This window comes from Crocodylus porosus, unplaced genomic scaffold, assembly GCF_001723895.1.
Source record: "Crocodylus porosus isolate Cpor-Errol unplaced genomic scaffold, CroPor_comp1, whole genome shotgun sequence".
In the NCBI taxonomy this organism is placed as follows: Eukaryota; Metazoa; Chordata; order Crocodylia; family Crocodylidae; genus Crocodylus; species Crocodylus porosus.
In genome coordinates, this window is record NW_017728947.1 from 75,736,489 (window position 1) to 75,753,306 (window position 16,818).

Genomic DNA, 16,818 nt, shown 5'->3' on the forward strand with positions numbered 1-16,818 from the left:
CCCCTGTGAATTTTTTAATTAAGTTAATTTATCTTGTACCCTGTTCTCTCTCAATGTACCAAAGGTGTTTTTACTGATGACCCCTAATTGCAACCAAGTCAGAGGGAGGAAACTGGTGGCTATGGCAAGAGTGTAGGGATAATGGGGCTTCCGCGCTGGGATCATGGGATAAATATCTAATAAAAGCTTCCGCTCGCATAATGATCAGGCCAAAAAGTCAAAAGGGACATTTAAATTGCAGGCTGTTGGTCTGCTGGGTGAACCCCACTGGAGTTGATGGAATTACAGCAGTAGTAATTGGCTTGTCACCTTCATCCTATTGATGAGTTCTTGGTTCAGGTTGTTTAGAAACACTAGTTCAGGACTACATTAGTCACACAAGTGACCGCAGTGTACATATTCCCCAGTCAGCTAGTCTGAAGCCAACTTGAATCACTAGGAAGGTCAGAGCAGACACCTCTCAGGCAGACATCACTGTTTGTCACTCTCATAAGCAAGAAACTAAAAGAGAAAAACAAAAAAACCCAAACACATGCTGTCCTGCGCCTAGGGGATTCCAGAGACATCTGATTAAACCCAGAAAGGGAATCAACTGGTAACAGTGTTAGAGCTGTTGAGCAGGTGCCCATGAGACCAGGCTGTCTCCACAGGCTTGAACACTACTGCAGGCTCTTCTAAGTAACAGTTCTTGTCCTTTTTGAGCCCAGTGCTTCCTACTATATATTCCCCATATTGTACAAACATCTTCATCAGAAAATGAGAATCAAGAAACAACTCCAGTGAACAGCCTCTTTTAATGAAGTTCTGCAAACCCACCCCAAACATGAGTATCTGCCATCTTGTCGTCTTCCTCCTCTCAACAGGGACAGTTTGAAAGACCACCTGGAGAGGAACCTGCATCTAACTGATGCTTTAATACATTCCCTTCCTTTCCCTCCACCCCTGTCCCCTCCCCTCCAACTTTCTGGCAGAGTCAGGACACAGAAAAATGAGTTTAAACATTTATTTAAACAGAAACTCCAAACCACTCCACCCTTTAACCTTTCAAAGACAATGACAACCCAGTTCTTCAGCCAGAGTGTCAGAGCAGGTGTATTCCACTACAATAACTCAATAGCAATACTAGCAGGAGACTGACAAATGGAGCTAGCACTGCAAGAAGGGGAGGAAAACAGTTTTGAAACTGTTCAAAGGCACTTCTGCCCACTTGCCCTTCACTTCCCTGCCCCAGACGTGGTGCTGGGTTAAAACTTGTTTTGATTGCATAGCTGGCTGGTGAAATCTGTGGTCTGTAACAGGCACAGCTTGGCTAGCATGAATCTTCTAAGGCACATGTGACATCATGGAGCACAGGCCACCCCCTGCTGGGGACCAAACCCTCCATTAGATCCAAGGGAAATCCAGTCTGTGCTCCTAATTTCCCAGCTGCAGAGCACTGAGAAATGAGGATAGCAGTGTGCTGCAGGGCAGCAATTCCCATCAGCTCAGTGCTTGCTAATCAGACATGGCTCAGCCTCAGCTCTTCACTCCTTCTCAAAGCCACTGCTGCAGCATAGTATGTTCCTTCCTCTCCCAACATCAGCAACATCAGAATCCTGGCTCCAATGCACAGGGAGAAGGGAGGGCAGTCACATGAGCAACTAAGCAACACAGTGACCCTAGGAGTCCTGGCATGTGGGACTTCCTCAGGCCACCTCTCTCCTACCCTCCCTACAGCAATCAGGATTGAAAAGTTGGTACATAACTTCCCAGGATACTGCATGGTAAAGGCTGATTCAGCTTTGAGATGGGTTAGGCCCCAGAGAAGGCCCAAAGAAACAGAATGCTTTGGCATCCATCCCTGGATAGAGAGTAACCATCAGGAAAACTTTAGCACCCAAGAACAAGATTACAGAAAAGGAAGAGGCTAAGGGAGGTGGTAGAATAGCCCTTGCTAAAAGATTCAAGGCAATACTAGCCACCCCAGTGACCAGGATGGTTTGGGAGATAATGGAAGCACAGCCTTCCCCCACCAATGACAGGAGAGACCTGTGCTCCCTGGATGCCCTATCCTAAGGCAGGGGAAAGGAGTAGGTACCCCATCGAGGCCCCTCCCACCACAAAGGCTCACTCCAAAGCAATTTGCTAAACAATCTGGGAAAGGGAAACCCCAGAGTGGCAGACCACTGCCTCTTCTTAACTCCACATCCCCATGGAGAACAAAACCAGGGCTGCTAGAGAAGGGGCACACTCAGAACCAAGACCACAGGGAATGCTCTTGTCTGTATAAACAGCATTCAAGACCCATTCTGAGGGGGAACTTGCGCCCAGCTTCACTGAAACACTGGAAAAAAAAGAAATACTGACTATTTCCACCACAGCACAGAGACTGGCTATGGTGGTGGCTGAGCAGAGCAGAGCAGAGACTAAGCAGGGGCAGCTACAGGCTTGTTCTGAGAAACTTGCCAGTAAAAGGAGCTCTGGCACCCCAAACAAGCTCAACAGATGAAGCAATGAATACATGCCTCAGTCTGAGATATAGATAACTCTGTATGGGGTTATGAAGCAGCTAGTAAGAAATGGAGAACCAGAAACTCCATCTCAGACTGTTCCCTCTGCTACAGCTGGAAATAACACCTGCTTCAATTCTCTGCCTGGAGGGGGAAGCACTGGTGAGTGCTAGGCTCTTAGCACAAAGCCTTTGACCCCATCTGTACAGGTCAGGACACAGCTGCATGGCCAGAAGCTTCAACTCAAGCTAGGGACATGCTATCTGCCACCATCTCCCGCTGAGGAGATCTCCACTGGATCCAGAGTGAGATGCATCCAGTGCTCCCTCTGCCCCTCAGCAGAGATGAGCTGCCCCCACAGGCTGGGGCTCTGCCCCAGGTCAAAGTGGCTGGGGGTCTTGGAGTTCCTCACTCCTCTAAAGCCACGGAGATTAGCATTGGCATTCAGTACACAGTGGCTCTCCTTCTCTCATCTAGAGGTACAGTGATAAATGCTGGGGTCCCAAAGGCAACTCCCAGGAAGCAGTGAAACAATGAAAGGGCAACAAGCTGCTATTGGAGCCATTGCCATGATGGGGCCATCTTGCCTCACGGGTAGGACTGACAGATGAGGTACAGAAAGGAGCTGCTGCCGCCGCCTTGGATCACTGAGCTGGCTGTGGCCTGGAGCTCAGGGCCCTGCCCCTCTGAAAACTCACTCCTAGTTCATATCTAAAGGAGGTGCCTCCCCTCCGAACATACATGGGTGCTGCTCTGGAGCCTCTGGCCTCACTCCTTATCTGCGAGTGACCTGAAGCCAGGAAAGCTGCTCTCTGCATTCAGTTAGTGTGCTGTGAAGTTGGATGGACCCAGTGGGCTTGGGAGACTAGAGGCTGGAGCGGCACGAGTCCGTTCCCAGAAGACACCAGGAATCTGAATCTAAGTCGGGTTTCGGATCCACTTCCATCTCTTCCTTGGCTGTCTGTGTTCCTTTGGAATGAGCCTCCTGATGTCCAGACAAAACTCGTCAGTAACCCCCACCACAGTTCAGCTAATGGCCACACAAGACACAAATACTCTAACTATAACAGTCCCAAGCTGGGCATGCTGCCAGGAACTACCCACTCCTCCTCACCCACAGAAATCAGGTGCCCCAGAGACTCAACAGCCTGGCTTTATTACAGCTAGATTATTGGCAGAGTAGCTGCATGTCAGCTGAGACTGACAGGTACAAGATATCTTAACCCCACAACCTTTGGCTCTGCCGGACAACCTGATGACTTCAGACTGGTTTCAGAGCTCCTTCCCCTTCCCAACCTCCAGAGCCTAAATAGATCTTGTATCAGAGCTCTGTCCCCTCCTACCTACCAAGAACCACAAGGGCCCTCAGCCTGAAGCAGCAGTCTGACTGCCTGAGCCTAAGGAGTGTTCTCACCTGCTGCATTCCCTCTGTCCCCTTGCAGAACAGCTGGAGCTGGGCACTAAGACGAACAGTTTCCTGCTGCAACTTCTGCTGCTCTGTCAGACACTGCAACACCAAGCTCTGCAGCCGCTTCACCTCAGCCTGCAGCGTGCTGCACATGCAACCCGCAACTGAAGTTGCTGCCTTCACTCTATCACAGGGCAGGCCTGGTTCAGCGTGGGTGGGCTACAGAAACAGAGAAAGGAGATGAGCCTGCATCTGCCTGAAGTGTATGAAACCTTATTCCAATGCCTGCCTGTGCCACAATGAGGGACTGAAGATGGCACCACAGCTGAGGCCAGGATCCTAAAGCCTCAGGCAGCAAGCCAGCAGACTTACCCTACTCATTGCCAACTCCCAATCTCAGCCTGGAACATGACCTTTTTTACTTTCCCTCTTCTCAGCTGCTGGCCTCACCTCCCAACCATTTGAAGTCTGTGTTTGCCCAACCCCATTTCCCAGAAGCAGAAACTGTCATTAGCAGTGTGTTAGGGACAGGTTCTCCTGGAGGAACTCCTGTAGAACTCACTACCCTCCTCACTCTTCCCTCTCCAGCTCACATGTTCCTGCTTACCTGGTCTCTCCTCCATGGATGTCTGGACGGTCTATGTCCCCACAATGGATTTCATTTCCAGTCCAAGTGCCTACATTCCCTTCTCTCCTTCACTAGTGTTTGCAGGTCCCTCCAAATTTAGCACCATCTGAATTTCAACCACCTGTTACCTCTTTTATCCAATCATTACCTAGCCTAACCACAGCTCTTTCTTCACCTTCCCTCTAAACTCTTAAGGTTGCCACTGATGGCCCCTTGGTTCACTGTCACTCATTAAGGGAGGCATGGTCTAGAGGTGGATGTTTACCCAGCCCTCTGTCTTGGGCTTGCTGAGTTCGGTAGACACATCAGAGGCCACTTTGAGTCCCTGCAGTTCCTGGTAGGGGAACATCTCCTTTTCTGGCTCTGAAGAAGCTGTGCTCAGAGGAAAGGGGCTGTCGGGCATAGGGATGAACTCAGCATTTTCCAGCTCCTGGACACAGAGGAAAAAACAGGGTAGTGTCAGGTCTGTCTCACTTCCCTCAGCAACCTGTAACTTTCAGCTAGCACACCGGCACCCTCTCGTGGTGGAAAAAGACTATGGCTTAAGTTCTCAACCAGGGTGCCCTGTATGACTGTCATGCAACATTAGCACTGGTAGGTGTGCAAACATCTACATATGATTCACAAGATAAATCTACATATTTCAGACAGGAACCCATAGTGTCAAAATCATTCTGACTTGCTGTGTCTGAATTCTTCGCAATAGAAGACTGGCTGTATTATTTTTCCACGGTCAAAAAGTGAGTGAAAGCTCACCCAGCATTTTCTGAGGCATTCCTGAGTCTAAAAAGGTTGAAAACAACTGACATAAGGGTTCCTCACACAGCACATCCTATTGTTTGAAGTAACCCTATGGGAAGACCCTCTGAACTGGACAGAAGCTTGGAACTGTGGTAGGCTCCCAGACATGTCATCCTTTGGGGTGAATCCCTCAGCATGTTGTGTGGGGTAGCTGGCTGGCAGATCCCACCTGCAAGAGCATTTCAGCCACCACCTCAGAACACAGAGGGCAGAGAAAGTCAGTCTGGTGATGAGGGTGTTTCCTGTGCTATATGGTGCGACAGAACAGAGGCTGTGGAGACTTCCGAGGCTAGCCTCTCTGACCTGGACCCTTTGGAGAAGGAGCGGCAGCTTGTTCTTCTTTCAAACTTTGACCTCAAACCCTAGGATTTTAAAGAACTCTGTGAGGCAGTTTTACCTTGCGTAGCCAGCCAGGGCAAGAGCTGCTGCCAGCACTGCTCCTTCCCATAGCCTCGGTGGCACTGATCCAGCCTCCCATTCCACGATCTGCTTCCATGGTTCCTCGGAAGCCTCCGCTTGGATCAGGTGTCTCAGATTCCCGTTCATTCTCCTCCTCCTCTCCTCCACCTGTTGTGCAGCTCTGAGCCACTAGCAGACAAGAAAAAAGCAACCACTGCACACAATTCACTTTCCCTTCCAGATCAGGGAGCATAGCTGCTGCCAGACTCCTGTTCCTCAGGAGTTTCAGCTACACTAGTTTCAGTCCTCATAGTTCCATGGATTTTATCCGGGCTAGAACCTGCTTTGGCTTGCAAGAAGAGTTCTGCTGGCAGCTACACAAGCAGCATGCATCACACTGGGGTACATCATGAAACACATCATGGTGTTTCTAAGAGGTGCTTCCATGCTGTGGAGAGAACCATCAGCAGGGTCTACCTAAATCACAGGGGGTGGGTCAGGGACTTATCAGTTTTCATGGGTTGATCATGTCATAAATTTTTCTTTTCATAGTGGCCCCATCTCTCAACGCTGATTGGCAGAGGGGCCTGGGGGGCAGGCTGCTACCTTGATTGATGATTGCCCTTCCTGCATCTCTAGTATTAATTAGGAGAAAGGACAGGGGGAAGTAGCCATCTTTTCTGCTGCTCCTTGTGCCACCCCGGCAGCTGGTACCTTCCCCTCCCATCAGTGAGGACTGCTAGCTAGGCTCCCACGGGGGAGCCAGCATTTTACCTTTATTAAGTTGTTGGGGTTTTTTTGTTGATTTCATGGACAAGCCTGGATCTTGCAGAAACCATGAAATCCATGAATTAAGAAGGTCCCGAACTATCAGCCAATTCCTCACACTAAAAGGGACAAACCAGCCCCCTCCCCATGCAGAGAGAAAGCAGTGAGGGTGGGATGGGAAATGACTGCATAGTGATATCCCTTTGACAGGGCCACTGCCCAAGCCTACAACTTTCCAAAATGGTCTCAGATTGCTGCTACCCAGCAACTCCAGCGTTCAAACAACCTATGCAACTTTCAGGGATGGCTACTCACCAGTACCGATGGACAAACCACTGCTGTTGGATCGGATAGTTTTAGAATTCAACACCTTTTCTGTGGAGAGAAAGAACAGCCCCTTAGTTTAGGGGTCTAGAGAAACTGTAGAAGTTGGTACAAACCAAAATAGGGTTCCAACACCAGGACTGACATGGGCTCACTGAAAAGTTCCTCAAAAACAATCCTGACATCTCCACTGTAGCCCATGTTAGGGAAACCCTACTGAACCACCGCCTCGGAACACTGCCTACCGTGTTAAGAAATATCCTATAAATCACACTCACCAACTATGATGATGGTGTGCCAGCCCCGGCAGGACAGGTCTGGGACATGATGCAGGGATCCAAAGATGGGTCGAGGCCACGAGGTACAAATATCTGAGCCATGAGGTCTCTCCGCTGGTGTCATTGCCAGACGCCCATTTCCACCATTACCCCAGGCAAAGATATGGTTATCTGTGGAAAAAGGAATGCAATAATCAGCCTGACCTCAGATACCTCATTTCCCCACAGGGGGGCCCTTATATACCAAGCTCATTACAGAGACTTCCACCTCTTCTCCCATAATTACTGCCTCAAAGCGGGCATAGCAAATAGCTTACCTGCCTAAGCTTGCCAATGGAAAGCTAAATGTGTGTAGTCAAGTCTACCAGGTGAATCTCCAGTGGTACTTGGTGGCTCTAAAGACAGCAGCAGTGAAAACTTTGTACTACTCTGCTCCAGTGACACTAAATCTGGAGGACTGCCCTTTCCTGTCTTCAGTGCTGTTCCAAGTGGCAAATGATAAACCAACCACTCTCAACACTAAATATGCTGCAAGTCTCTTGACTAACCAGCAGACACTTCTACTGGACCCTCAGAAATGCTCACTCACCATCAGTAGCAGCTATGGTGAACTCGTCTCCACAGGAAACTCGGATCACCTGCTTACCCCCAAGGGGGCCTCCCAGCAAGTTAATTCCCAGATGCTTTTTGTAGTCACCGACACCAAGCTGTCCACACTTGTTGGAGCCAAAGGTCAGAAGACGGCCCCGTTCTGAGAGAAGGAACAAAGACATACTGGCAGTGAGAACCCAAAACAAGAAAGCAGCCACGTATGCACAGAACTGGCAACATCCACCTATAACCAACATATGCTAGAGGGTGCCATTAGCCAATGTAGATTACTTCAATCCTGGAAACTCCCCCTGCCCAATTCGTTCTCTTTGCTCGCTACTTTTGACCAGGTGCTGTGGTTCCTCCCTGTCCTTTGGGTAACATACTCTAGCAGGACAAAACCAAGGTGCCTGATCATGTTATAAAGCTAAACCTTGGCTTGCCAAGGTATTATCCTACCCCATACACAGCCAAGCTCTCTTCCATTTAGGATGACTGAACTAACCTCTGATTATCACTGCTCCAGGAAATACATACCTGTTCCAGCATGAACTTCTTCTACCAGTCGTAAGGGGGACAGACCCAACCTAGGACCCTCAGTACTGAGGGGCCAGTACTCATCTCAGTCACTACCTGAGCTTCAGGTATCACTAATGCATTCAGTGTAGCTGGACTAAAAAGGTACACAGCCAATTTACAGGGCTAGTTCAATTGCCATCTCACTAATTTTGATCACAGAACATAGACTAGCATTATGTGCACAGACAGCCCAGTCTGTGCATATAAACACAACTCTAATGGGCTCCTCTGAGTGTGGGGAAGTGGAGCTCTTCTTCAGCTGCCCATGCACTGTGAGTGAGGCTCACCATCTATGGAGGCTGTATGCGTCTTTCCTGGGGCAATGGTGCGGATCTTGTAGAAGGAGAGCTGCTTAGCCAAGGTAAGGGAAGTGGTGTAGGGCACTTCATGGTAAGTCTGAAGAAAGAGACCAGACAATCAGCTAGGCCCAGAGTCAAGCACCAGGGACACACTCACAAGACAAGGTCTGTCCACAAAGGTGAGGGTAGACCACAACATTCTCCATTCCCCCTGCCACCCCTTACAAAATACTGGAAAACACAACCAGGCAGAAATTTCCTTTTTATCATATAAACTGCCCAAATGTAGGTAACATGCTGCTTTACCACCACAGTAGTGAGACAAAAGACATTAGCAGCACTGAGGCTGCAAAATGATTTCCTCTTACCATACTACTTGATACCTGGAGTTGTGAGCTGGAACCTTATGGATGGGTACATTCATGGCAATGGATTGCTTGCTATAATTGGAGAATCCATGCTACCTCATCTACAGAACAACCCAGGAAAAGGTACATGGGTATCAGAGGCACTTACATCATGGTTGATGATCCCTGATGTGCACTGATTCAGGCCAAGCTTGTTGAACTCATTGAGTCCACATGCCAAGACCTTGCCTGTCTGGGTGAGCAGGAAGGTCCCATCACAGCCACAGTGGACTGAAACGATGTTCAACGTCTTTGGAACATCCACCTAAATGAAAGCAGACCCCAGAGGAATCAAATCCTGATGCCTGTAGAGCCAAAGCCAGCGACTAAACCCCATACCTAAACCACAGGAAATACAGACTGTATTACAGCACCAGTGAATTTGGTCTAGGTGATGCCCTTGACAGCCACTACAGATGCTTTGGATAAAGGTACAAGTAACTTCACCATAGAAGGAACTGCACACAAAGGAAGTTGCCTCCTCCTGTCAAAGTCTGGCTTATGACCTGAAGCCCATGCTTCTAAACATCTGATCTTCGTTGCATCCTATCCAGCCTTCCTAAAACCTTCTAACAGAAATCATGGTTATTTTATCAGGAAGTGATTTAGATACCCTCAAAGTTTAAGACCAACTCCCAAAGCGCACACAGTTCTAATTCTTTTGGTATCTTCTTTTCTATTTAATGTAATTCTTTGATACTTTATTGAATTTGGACTGGTGGAAGCCACATGGGAGAGGGGAGAACAAGATTCTATGTAGTATCTTTTTGGTAAAAGTAAGGCCCAAGACCTTTTTCTAAGTGAGGAATTAATCACAGAACATTTGAGCTGTGCTCAGACCATATGCTGGTTCCTTGTTAGAACCACCAGAAGGTCCTCAGACTTCTGTAGTATTCACTCACTACATCACTTTGTGTCATCTAACAATTATCATGTCTCTCCATCCCTATAGTCATGATCATTAAACATATCAAGCAACATCAGTCACAGCACAGAATAATAGCACTATTTATTAATAGCTTTACTTATTAATTTTCCCTTTAGACATATTAGTAAGTTTGTCCTTTCCTTGTTTTCTGTCTCTCATCAGGTTTCTAATCCATGACAGAACTTCACCTCGTCTCAGGAGGGCTTAATTTCAGTTAACCTTTGACAAATTATATCAATCTGATCTTTTTTCCCCCCTTATTTTTACTGAATTAACCAAAGAATTCTAGATTAGAGAGATGCAATTTTCCTCTAGAGATCTGGGGCATGGAGTTTACCAGTGATCAATAGTTCCTGCAGTTGCTGCTCTCTTATGGAACATTCTTCAGAATCAGCGTTTGCCATCTCTGTAACAAGGTTAGAGCAATGGAGCTAGAAGTTGTGACGCAAAGAAGCACCCCTTTCTAGACTTTGTGGAAATAATACATCCTCTCTCGGGAAAAATGAGAGGTGCCATGACTCCTGGAATCAAAGATTAGTAAAGCAAATAAGGGAATAGGGAATTCTCCTAATTCTGGGATGCCTCAAGGGAATGAGAGCCTTTGGCAGCAAATGTTCAGAAATTGACTCATGTCGACCTGGATCAGTGCCCAAAAGGTTTTCCAGGAAGAGAGTGCTGAAGTTTACCTTCTGAGGAGTGTAGTGATCCTCTTCCGAATCCAAACCCAAGCGCCCTATATCAACAGAAACTGTAGTGAGAAATAGTCAAACAAGGTGTTCCCAGGACTGAGGGGAATCCCTACTTCCAGGAGAATCCCCTACAGGTAAGGAGCCCTACTTCTGGGGATACAGGGCTGCCTTCCCCAGGGTACCTCCTCCAAACAAAGGGCATTGCTTCAGTTCTGCCAGGGACAGATCTCAAGGGCTCAGTCCCCACCTCTCAGTCTATAACTTGGGGGCGGGAAAAAGGGCTCATGAGACATTTAGTTTTTATTGGCTCCAAGGGTACCCCAGGCACTCTCCACCTGTTTCCGGCTTCAAGCATCTGCAGCAGAGCCACCACCTGGAAAGGTTAGGCTGCGTACACCCATCCAGGCCCTCTCTCTGGGATTTGTTCAAAGCTCCGAGGAAGTAGCGTAGCTGCACATACCATACTCCCCGCAGCCCCACGTGTACACTTCTCGGTTTCTGGTTAGGACTGCCACATGATTATCACCACAAGACACTTGCTCCACAGGGTTGGTGAGAAAGAAGTCCAGCTGCAGAGGTTCCAGCACTTCAGAGCCATAAGCCTTGTCAATGCCTATGCAGCCATAATAGTCTGAGCCAAAAGCATACACCTGGCCCTCATCTGTAGGGGAAAACAACAGGGAAAGTCAGACAGAGGCTTGTATTAGATTTCCTGTTAACCTATCATGGGTGCCTAAAGAAGCCCGCTTTCTGCAGCTTCTTCTTTAATGCAAAGCAGTGATCCCTACAGTCTTTGCCTAAATATACCTTGGCTGCTCCTATTAAGAAGAATCATTGCATTGCTAGGACCTGCAGTCCCTGCAATTCTGTCCCTCCTCTGTATTACAAACAGGGGGCAGGGGGAGCTGCAGTCTTTATAATAGTAAGATGTAGCCCTCAGACTCCTAGCAAGCTGACAGCTTGGGTTCAAGTCACCATTCCATACCAGCACATTGGGTAATCAGTACCACTTCTGTGGGACACTTGTTAGCTAACAGCTCCAGAATCTCTTGTCAACAAGGTTATTTTCTCTGGGCAACAAAAGGTTCAAACTCCCTCACAGCAAACATGCCATGATCCACACATTCTCTCAGTCCAGTGAGGTGATGGAATAAACCATATCAGGAAAAGAATACTATCATATTCAACGTGTCAGGAATTTGCTGGCTAACCTCAATCCTAGCTCCTACTTCAGGGGCCTGCTATTATTTCAGGTTGAAGGATGCTTACCAAGTTTTGGCAAGCTCCTGAAGGCTCCATGGGTAGCTCTGCCCCTTAACAGATGCCCCACCTCCTAGCTGCTATCTTGTGACCAGAAGTCCTCCCTCTAACCCCTGCCCTTTGCCATAAGAAGTCCCTCCCCTTGCCCCAGAAAATACTCCTCTCAGCAAGGGATTTTGCAGTCTTGGAACCAGAAAATACCAAATTATGTTCTAAAAAATTGAACATCTACAGCATTCATTAATTTGATTTCAAAAAATATTTTTGTCCTGATTTATATGTGTTTGTATAGTGTATACAGAGGTGATTGCACAATACCTTAAAGTGAAGTCTTACTCTTGTGTATTCTGAGGGGGTGGGGAACATGGGGGTGGGTATAGGTTTGTGGGGGGCTGTAGGAGTATGGGTATGTGGGGGATTGTAGGGGTGTGTGTGGGGGTGGCGAGAGCATGTGGCTGTATGTGGATATGGGGTGTGGGGGTCTGTGTGTATGGCTGTGCAAGGTGAGGTGTGGGTTCATGTATACGGTGGGGCATGAGACTCACCTTAAGAACACATGCACAAACACTCTGTCCTTTCCTCCCACACGCACAGAGTCCCTCTCTCCCTCACTGCACACACACACTCTGTCCCTCCCTCCCTTACTGTGCATGCAGATTCACTCACTCACTCTGTTCCTCCTTCCCTCCCTCACTGGACCCATGCACACACACTCTGTCCCTCCCTCATTGCTCTCCTTCCCTCCCTCATTGCACAGACACAAACACACACACACGGACACAAACACATGCCACTCCTCCCACTCCTTGCCCTGTGCTCCTGCAGCTGGAAGCCACATGGTGCAGGAGTGGCGAGCAGGTGGGCAGGGAAACGCTGAAAGCAGTGGCAGCGGGGGGAGAGACAGTGAGGGTGCACGGAGCACAGTGACAGCTGGGCAGGAGGCCCATACTGGTATCCCAGGGCCAGTGCCAGCAGGGCCCAGAGAGGGGTGGCAGGAGAGCAGGGCCTGGGCTGTAAGGGGTCTATGAGCCAGACCACAAGACCCAGCAGGAGCCAGGAGACCTGGCCCCAAGGACTGAGGAGATCCCTGCAGCCATCCCTTGCCTTCCCCCCACTCTTACTTGAACTTCCCTCTGGCACAGGGAGGTGAGAACAGCCCCAGAATCCCAGGCCAGAAGGCTCTGCTAGGCAGAGGCTTCCAGGGGTTGGGGGAGGGGGCGGGGCCAGGCAAGCCTGGCTGCTGGGTCCTGCCACCTCCCCCTTAGTCCTACTGCCCCTGGCTCCTGTCATCTTTGACAGGCAGCCAGGAGTAGATAAATATTGATTTTCTAAATTTTTTAGGGACCCCACGGGCCAAATAGAATGGCCTGGCAGACCAGATCCAGCTCACAGGCTGTATTTTGCCTGCCCTATCTTACTTTATCCTGGACTCCATAGTCCAAGACAAGCCTCATACTGTTTCACTCTTCCCCCAACATTTATTACTTATCAGTACACATGCGCCCCATACCTAGTGATCAGAGCAAGAGACAGGAGGTGGGTAGTATGTGCCCTGTGTCCAGTTTTATTACTGATGGGCCATGTCCATCAGTAGAGACTTGCTTCTACCACAGAGCCTATCATCCATCGCTCACCTGTGATGCAGACTGTAAAATCAGCCCCACAGGACACCTGGCGAATGGCCTTCCCCTGCAGCTTTTCCACATGTTTTGGTTGCCGATAGGAGGCTTTGTCTCCATGCCCCAGCTGGCCATGTAGCTTGGTGCCTCCCTGCATGTTCTGTAAGACAGGGAAGCCTGGTGAGCATACAGGCCCACAGTTCAAGGGTTATAACTGGGAACGGTGGAGTAACCAAGGACAAGGTGGGAAAGAAAAGAGAAGAGCAAGAGGATGTTCTTTACCCACCCTAGGAAAAGGGCTGCTCTCAGTGTTGTAGACAGCAAGCACCCTTTAAAAGCTAACATGAGCCCTCAGGTAGCTTTACAGTCATGCACCAAGGAGGAGCAAGCAGGTTTTGAGCCAGCAGCTGATAACCTTAAGGGATCAGAAAGGAAATCTGATTCCTATTCCTACCCAACTGTATGGCTAAGCTCCTAAGTAATCTGCCATACCACAGAATCCAGTCCTTGCAGCAGACCCGTGGTCTGGAATCTGTTTTCTTGATGATTACGTACATTTCTAACTCTTAAGCATCTTAAGCATATGTAGCACATTGCTACATCAGTGACACGTCTGCCAGGGTCTAAAGACAAACTAATAATAGCTCCAAGTAGTGAACAACCCCTTTTATCTGGATGAGGTGCTGACTTTGAAACCTAAACATGACATTTTAAATGTCAATACCACAAACTATTTCCCTTATCATTTTTCACATTTGCTCAATGAATGCGTTTGTCTGACAATCTTAAACTGCCTCTCTCCCCAGAGACCCTCTCCTACCCAGACAGTAACATTTCCTGCTGGCTGCTTCTGTGATTTAGTTATGCATGGTTGATACAGAAATCTATGAACACTTATAGTTTAGGTGCAGGATAAATATATTTAGCTGAATATCAAAGCAAAAAGAATATGGAACAGAATTTGCTGAAAATCCCCAGGTCCTGATTCACCAAAATTCTAGCTTATCAGTGAAGGCAGGAGCCTTCGCTGCAGACAACTCAGAATCTTATGTCTCCTACACCCTAGCGGGCTCATCCACTCATCTCCTCTCAGAATAGACCCTGGACTAAGGGAAGAAGACCTCCACCACTCTTTTATGGATCAAGGGCAGGGAAGAAAAGGGCCCTGGGCATGGGACAGTAATTCACAGTAGTTTCTTACCTCCACCCCCCCCAAAGGTCTGCTGCAATTCTGGGCAACATCAGCAGCACTTCAACAGCTAACACCACAATAGAAGCCTCCCCTAGCCTGTAAATAGATTCCTGTTGAGAGTTTACACCCAAAGATGCTGCCTCAGCCCACAAATTTCCCCATTTTATTCATTTCTTGAGTTCACTTCTGCTCTCTCCCCTCCTCCTGAGCTCATTCTCATGTTTCAAACAGACTAATGAATGACCCACAGATGGTGATGCTGACACCATACTGGTTGTTCTGCCCCTAGCCTCCCCCATTCCTTCCCTTTGTCTCACTTACCACCCAAGTGTAGAGCTCCTTTTCCACGGTCACCACGGCAAAGTGAGTGTTGCCTGCACACACCTGGCGTGCACTACAGCCACTTTTGATGGCATCCAGCTTCTGGGGGGTTGACTTCCCGCCCCCCCACACATACACCTCACTAGTGCGCGAAGTCACCACTGCAATGGGAGTCTCATTCATGGTGCTTGATCTGTACAAAATCCCCCAGAACATACGAGTACTTAGTACTGAGGCATGATCATAGTCAACAGTATTCAACTTTTCTTCAGCTCCCCTGTGGCGACTAATTGGAATGGTCTGTCCAGGCCTGAACTGCAGCGCTTTACAAATATTAACATTTTTTTCTTTTAGAAAAAAACCACACAATTCTTGTTCAAAAAAGAAAAGCTTCAAAAACAATCATGCAAACACACACATACCTTGCCATTCCTCATTTCCCTCTTTCTCTTTATTAGAGTTTCAGCCAACCATTTAAGAAGCAAACACACAGCTATGTACCAACTAATCACTCCATAAAAACAATAGCAAAAAGGAAACTAGAGTAAGGAATAAGTTGTGGGTGACAAGTAGGGGTGCACTGATAAAGATTTTTTTGGCTAATACCAATAGCTGATTATTAACTAGCCATATTGGCCAATACCGATTTGATAACTGATATACAGGAATGCAGCTGGACAGCATAGACAGCAGTGCCCTGCAGGTAAGTTTGTGGAGGGGAAGGGACATGGGGGAAGGAAGGAGTATAGGGAAGGGACAGATCAAAGCTCCCACAGTGGGGAGGGAGTGGGGCAGAGGCTGGGGATCAGGACAAAGCCATGGGCAGCTTGTCCCAGGGATCAGTGTCCTGAAGCTTAAAAGTGGTGTGTGGAAGCTTTTAATTGGAGCGGAGCCGAGTAGGGCAAGGGCAGATGTGAGCTGCCTGCTGTGGGTTCAGGGCTCTTCACTCTGCTGCCTTTGCCCTGGGAGCTCAACTTGCTGCTCCCACTGCTGCCAGGCAGGCAGGGGACAGGCAGCTGATGCAGAGTCACTGGGGCAAAGGCAGCAGAGTAGAAAGCCCTGAGTCCACAGCGAGCAGCCAGCCCTCATCCACCCTGCACACAAATCTGAGGGAGGTCACATGCCCCCTCCATGCCTTCACCCAGGGGTTGTGTGCATCAGCAGGGAGCTGCCTCCCTCTCCCCAGCCCTGACTCCAACCCCCTGGACAAGCTGCCCGCAGCTCCATCCTGCTCTCTGCCCCAGCCCCAGGTCCTAGTCACTGCCCTGGCTGGGCAGCACCCTCAGCCCCTGCCCCACTCCTTCCCTCACCATGGAGGCCTTGATCTGCACCACTCACCACACCCTTTCCCTCCTCCATGCCCCTTCCCCTCCACAGAATTAATTGCAGGGTGCTGTTCTCTACATCTCCCAGCTGCATTCCTGGCCACAAGCACATGGTATCCGGGGACCCAGCCAGAAGGTATATTATATTTATTGGTGACATTATTGGCTACACTGGGCAAAAAACCCCCAATAATGTTAATTTTCCCTTTATCAGTGCTGATCCAATATGGCACCAATATTTCAGTGCACCTCTAATGACAAGTAATGCAGCTCCATGAAGAGCTTGCCCAGCACTTTCTAATTTGTGAGGGGAAAAAAGGAAAATCAAACTATATAACAATTCACCAGCAGAAAAAATGATCTGCTACAGTCACCTGCTATGTACATTAGAAAAGATTCCAGAACTCATCCTCAATCCCAGGTTTATAGTTTCATAGTTTCATAGTAGCTAGAGTCGGAAGGGACCTAGGTAGATCATCTAGTCCGACCCCCTGCCTTGGCAGGAAAGAGCAC

The 16,818-nt window shown here is 48.6% G+C and overlaps 1 protein-coding gene across 2 annotated transcripts in view; it reads right to left on the reverse strand.

Annotated features, from left to right (window-relative positions):
• Positions 1 to 989: 989 nt before the first annotated feature.
• The window catches only part of NEK9 (NIMA related kinase 9), a 34,455-nt gene continuing 18,626 nt past the window's right edge, over positions 990 to 16,818 (reverse strand). The window contains exons 10-22 of one of the 2 annotated variants that reach the window (XM_019551816.1): positions 14,981 to 15,173; positions 13,483 to 13,627; positions 11,049 to 11,249; positions 10,586 to 10,632; positions 9,081 to 9,236; positions 8,553 to 8,661; positions 7,685 to 7,846; positions 7,096 to 7,266; positions 6,809 to 6,868; positions 5,724 to 5,914; positions 4,791 to 4,955; positions 3,904 to 4,116; positions 990 to 3,474 (exon numbers count right to left, since the gene is read on the reverse strand). In XM_019551816.1, coding sequence (XP_019407361.1) covers positions 3,355 to 3,474; positions 3,904 to 4,116; positions 4,791 to 4,955; positions 5,724 to 5,914; positions 6,809 to 6,868; positions 7,096 to 7,266; positions 7,685 to 7,846; positions 8,553 to 8,661; positions 9,081 to 9,236; positions 10,586 to 10,632; positions 11,049 to 11,249; positions 13,483 to 13,627; positions 14,981 to 15,173 — 1,933 coding nt within the window. In that variant the 3' untranslated portion in view covers positions 990 to 3,354. The other variant, XM_019551817.1, reaches the window with a different exon arrangement.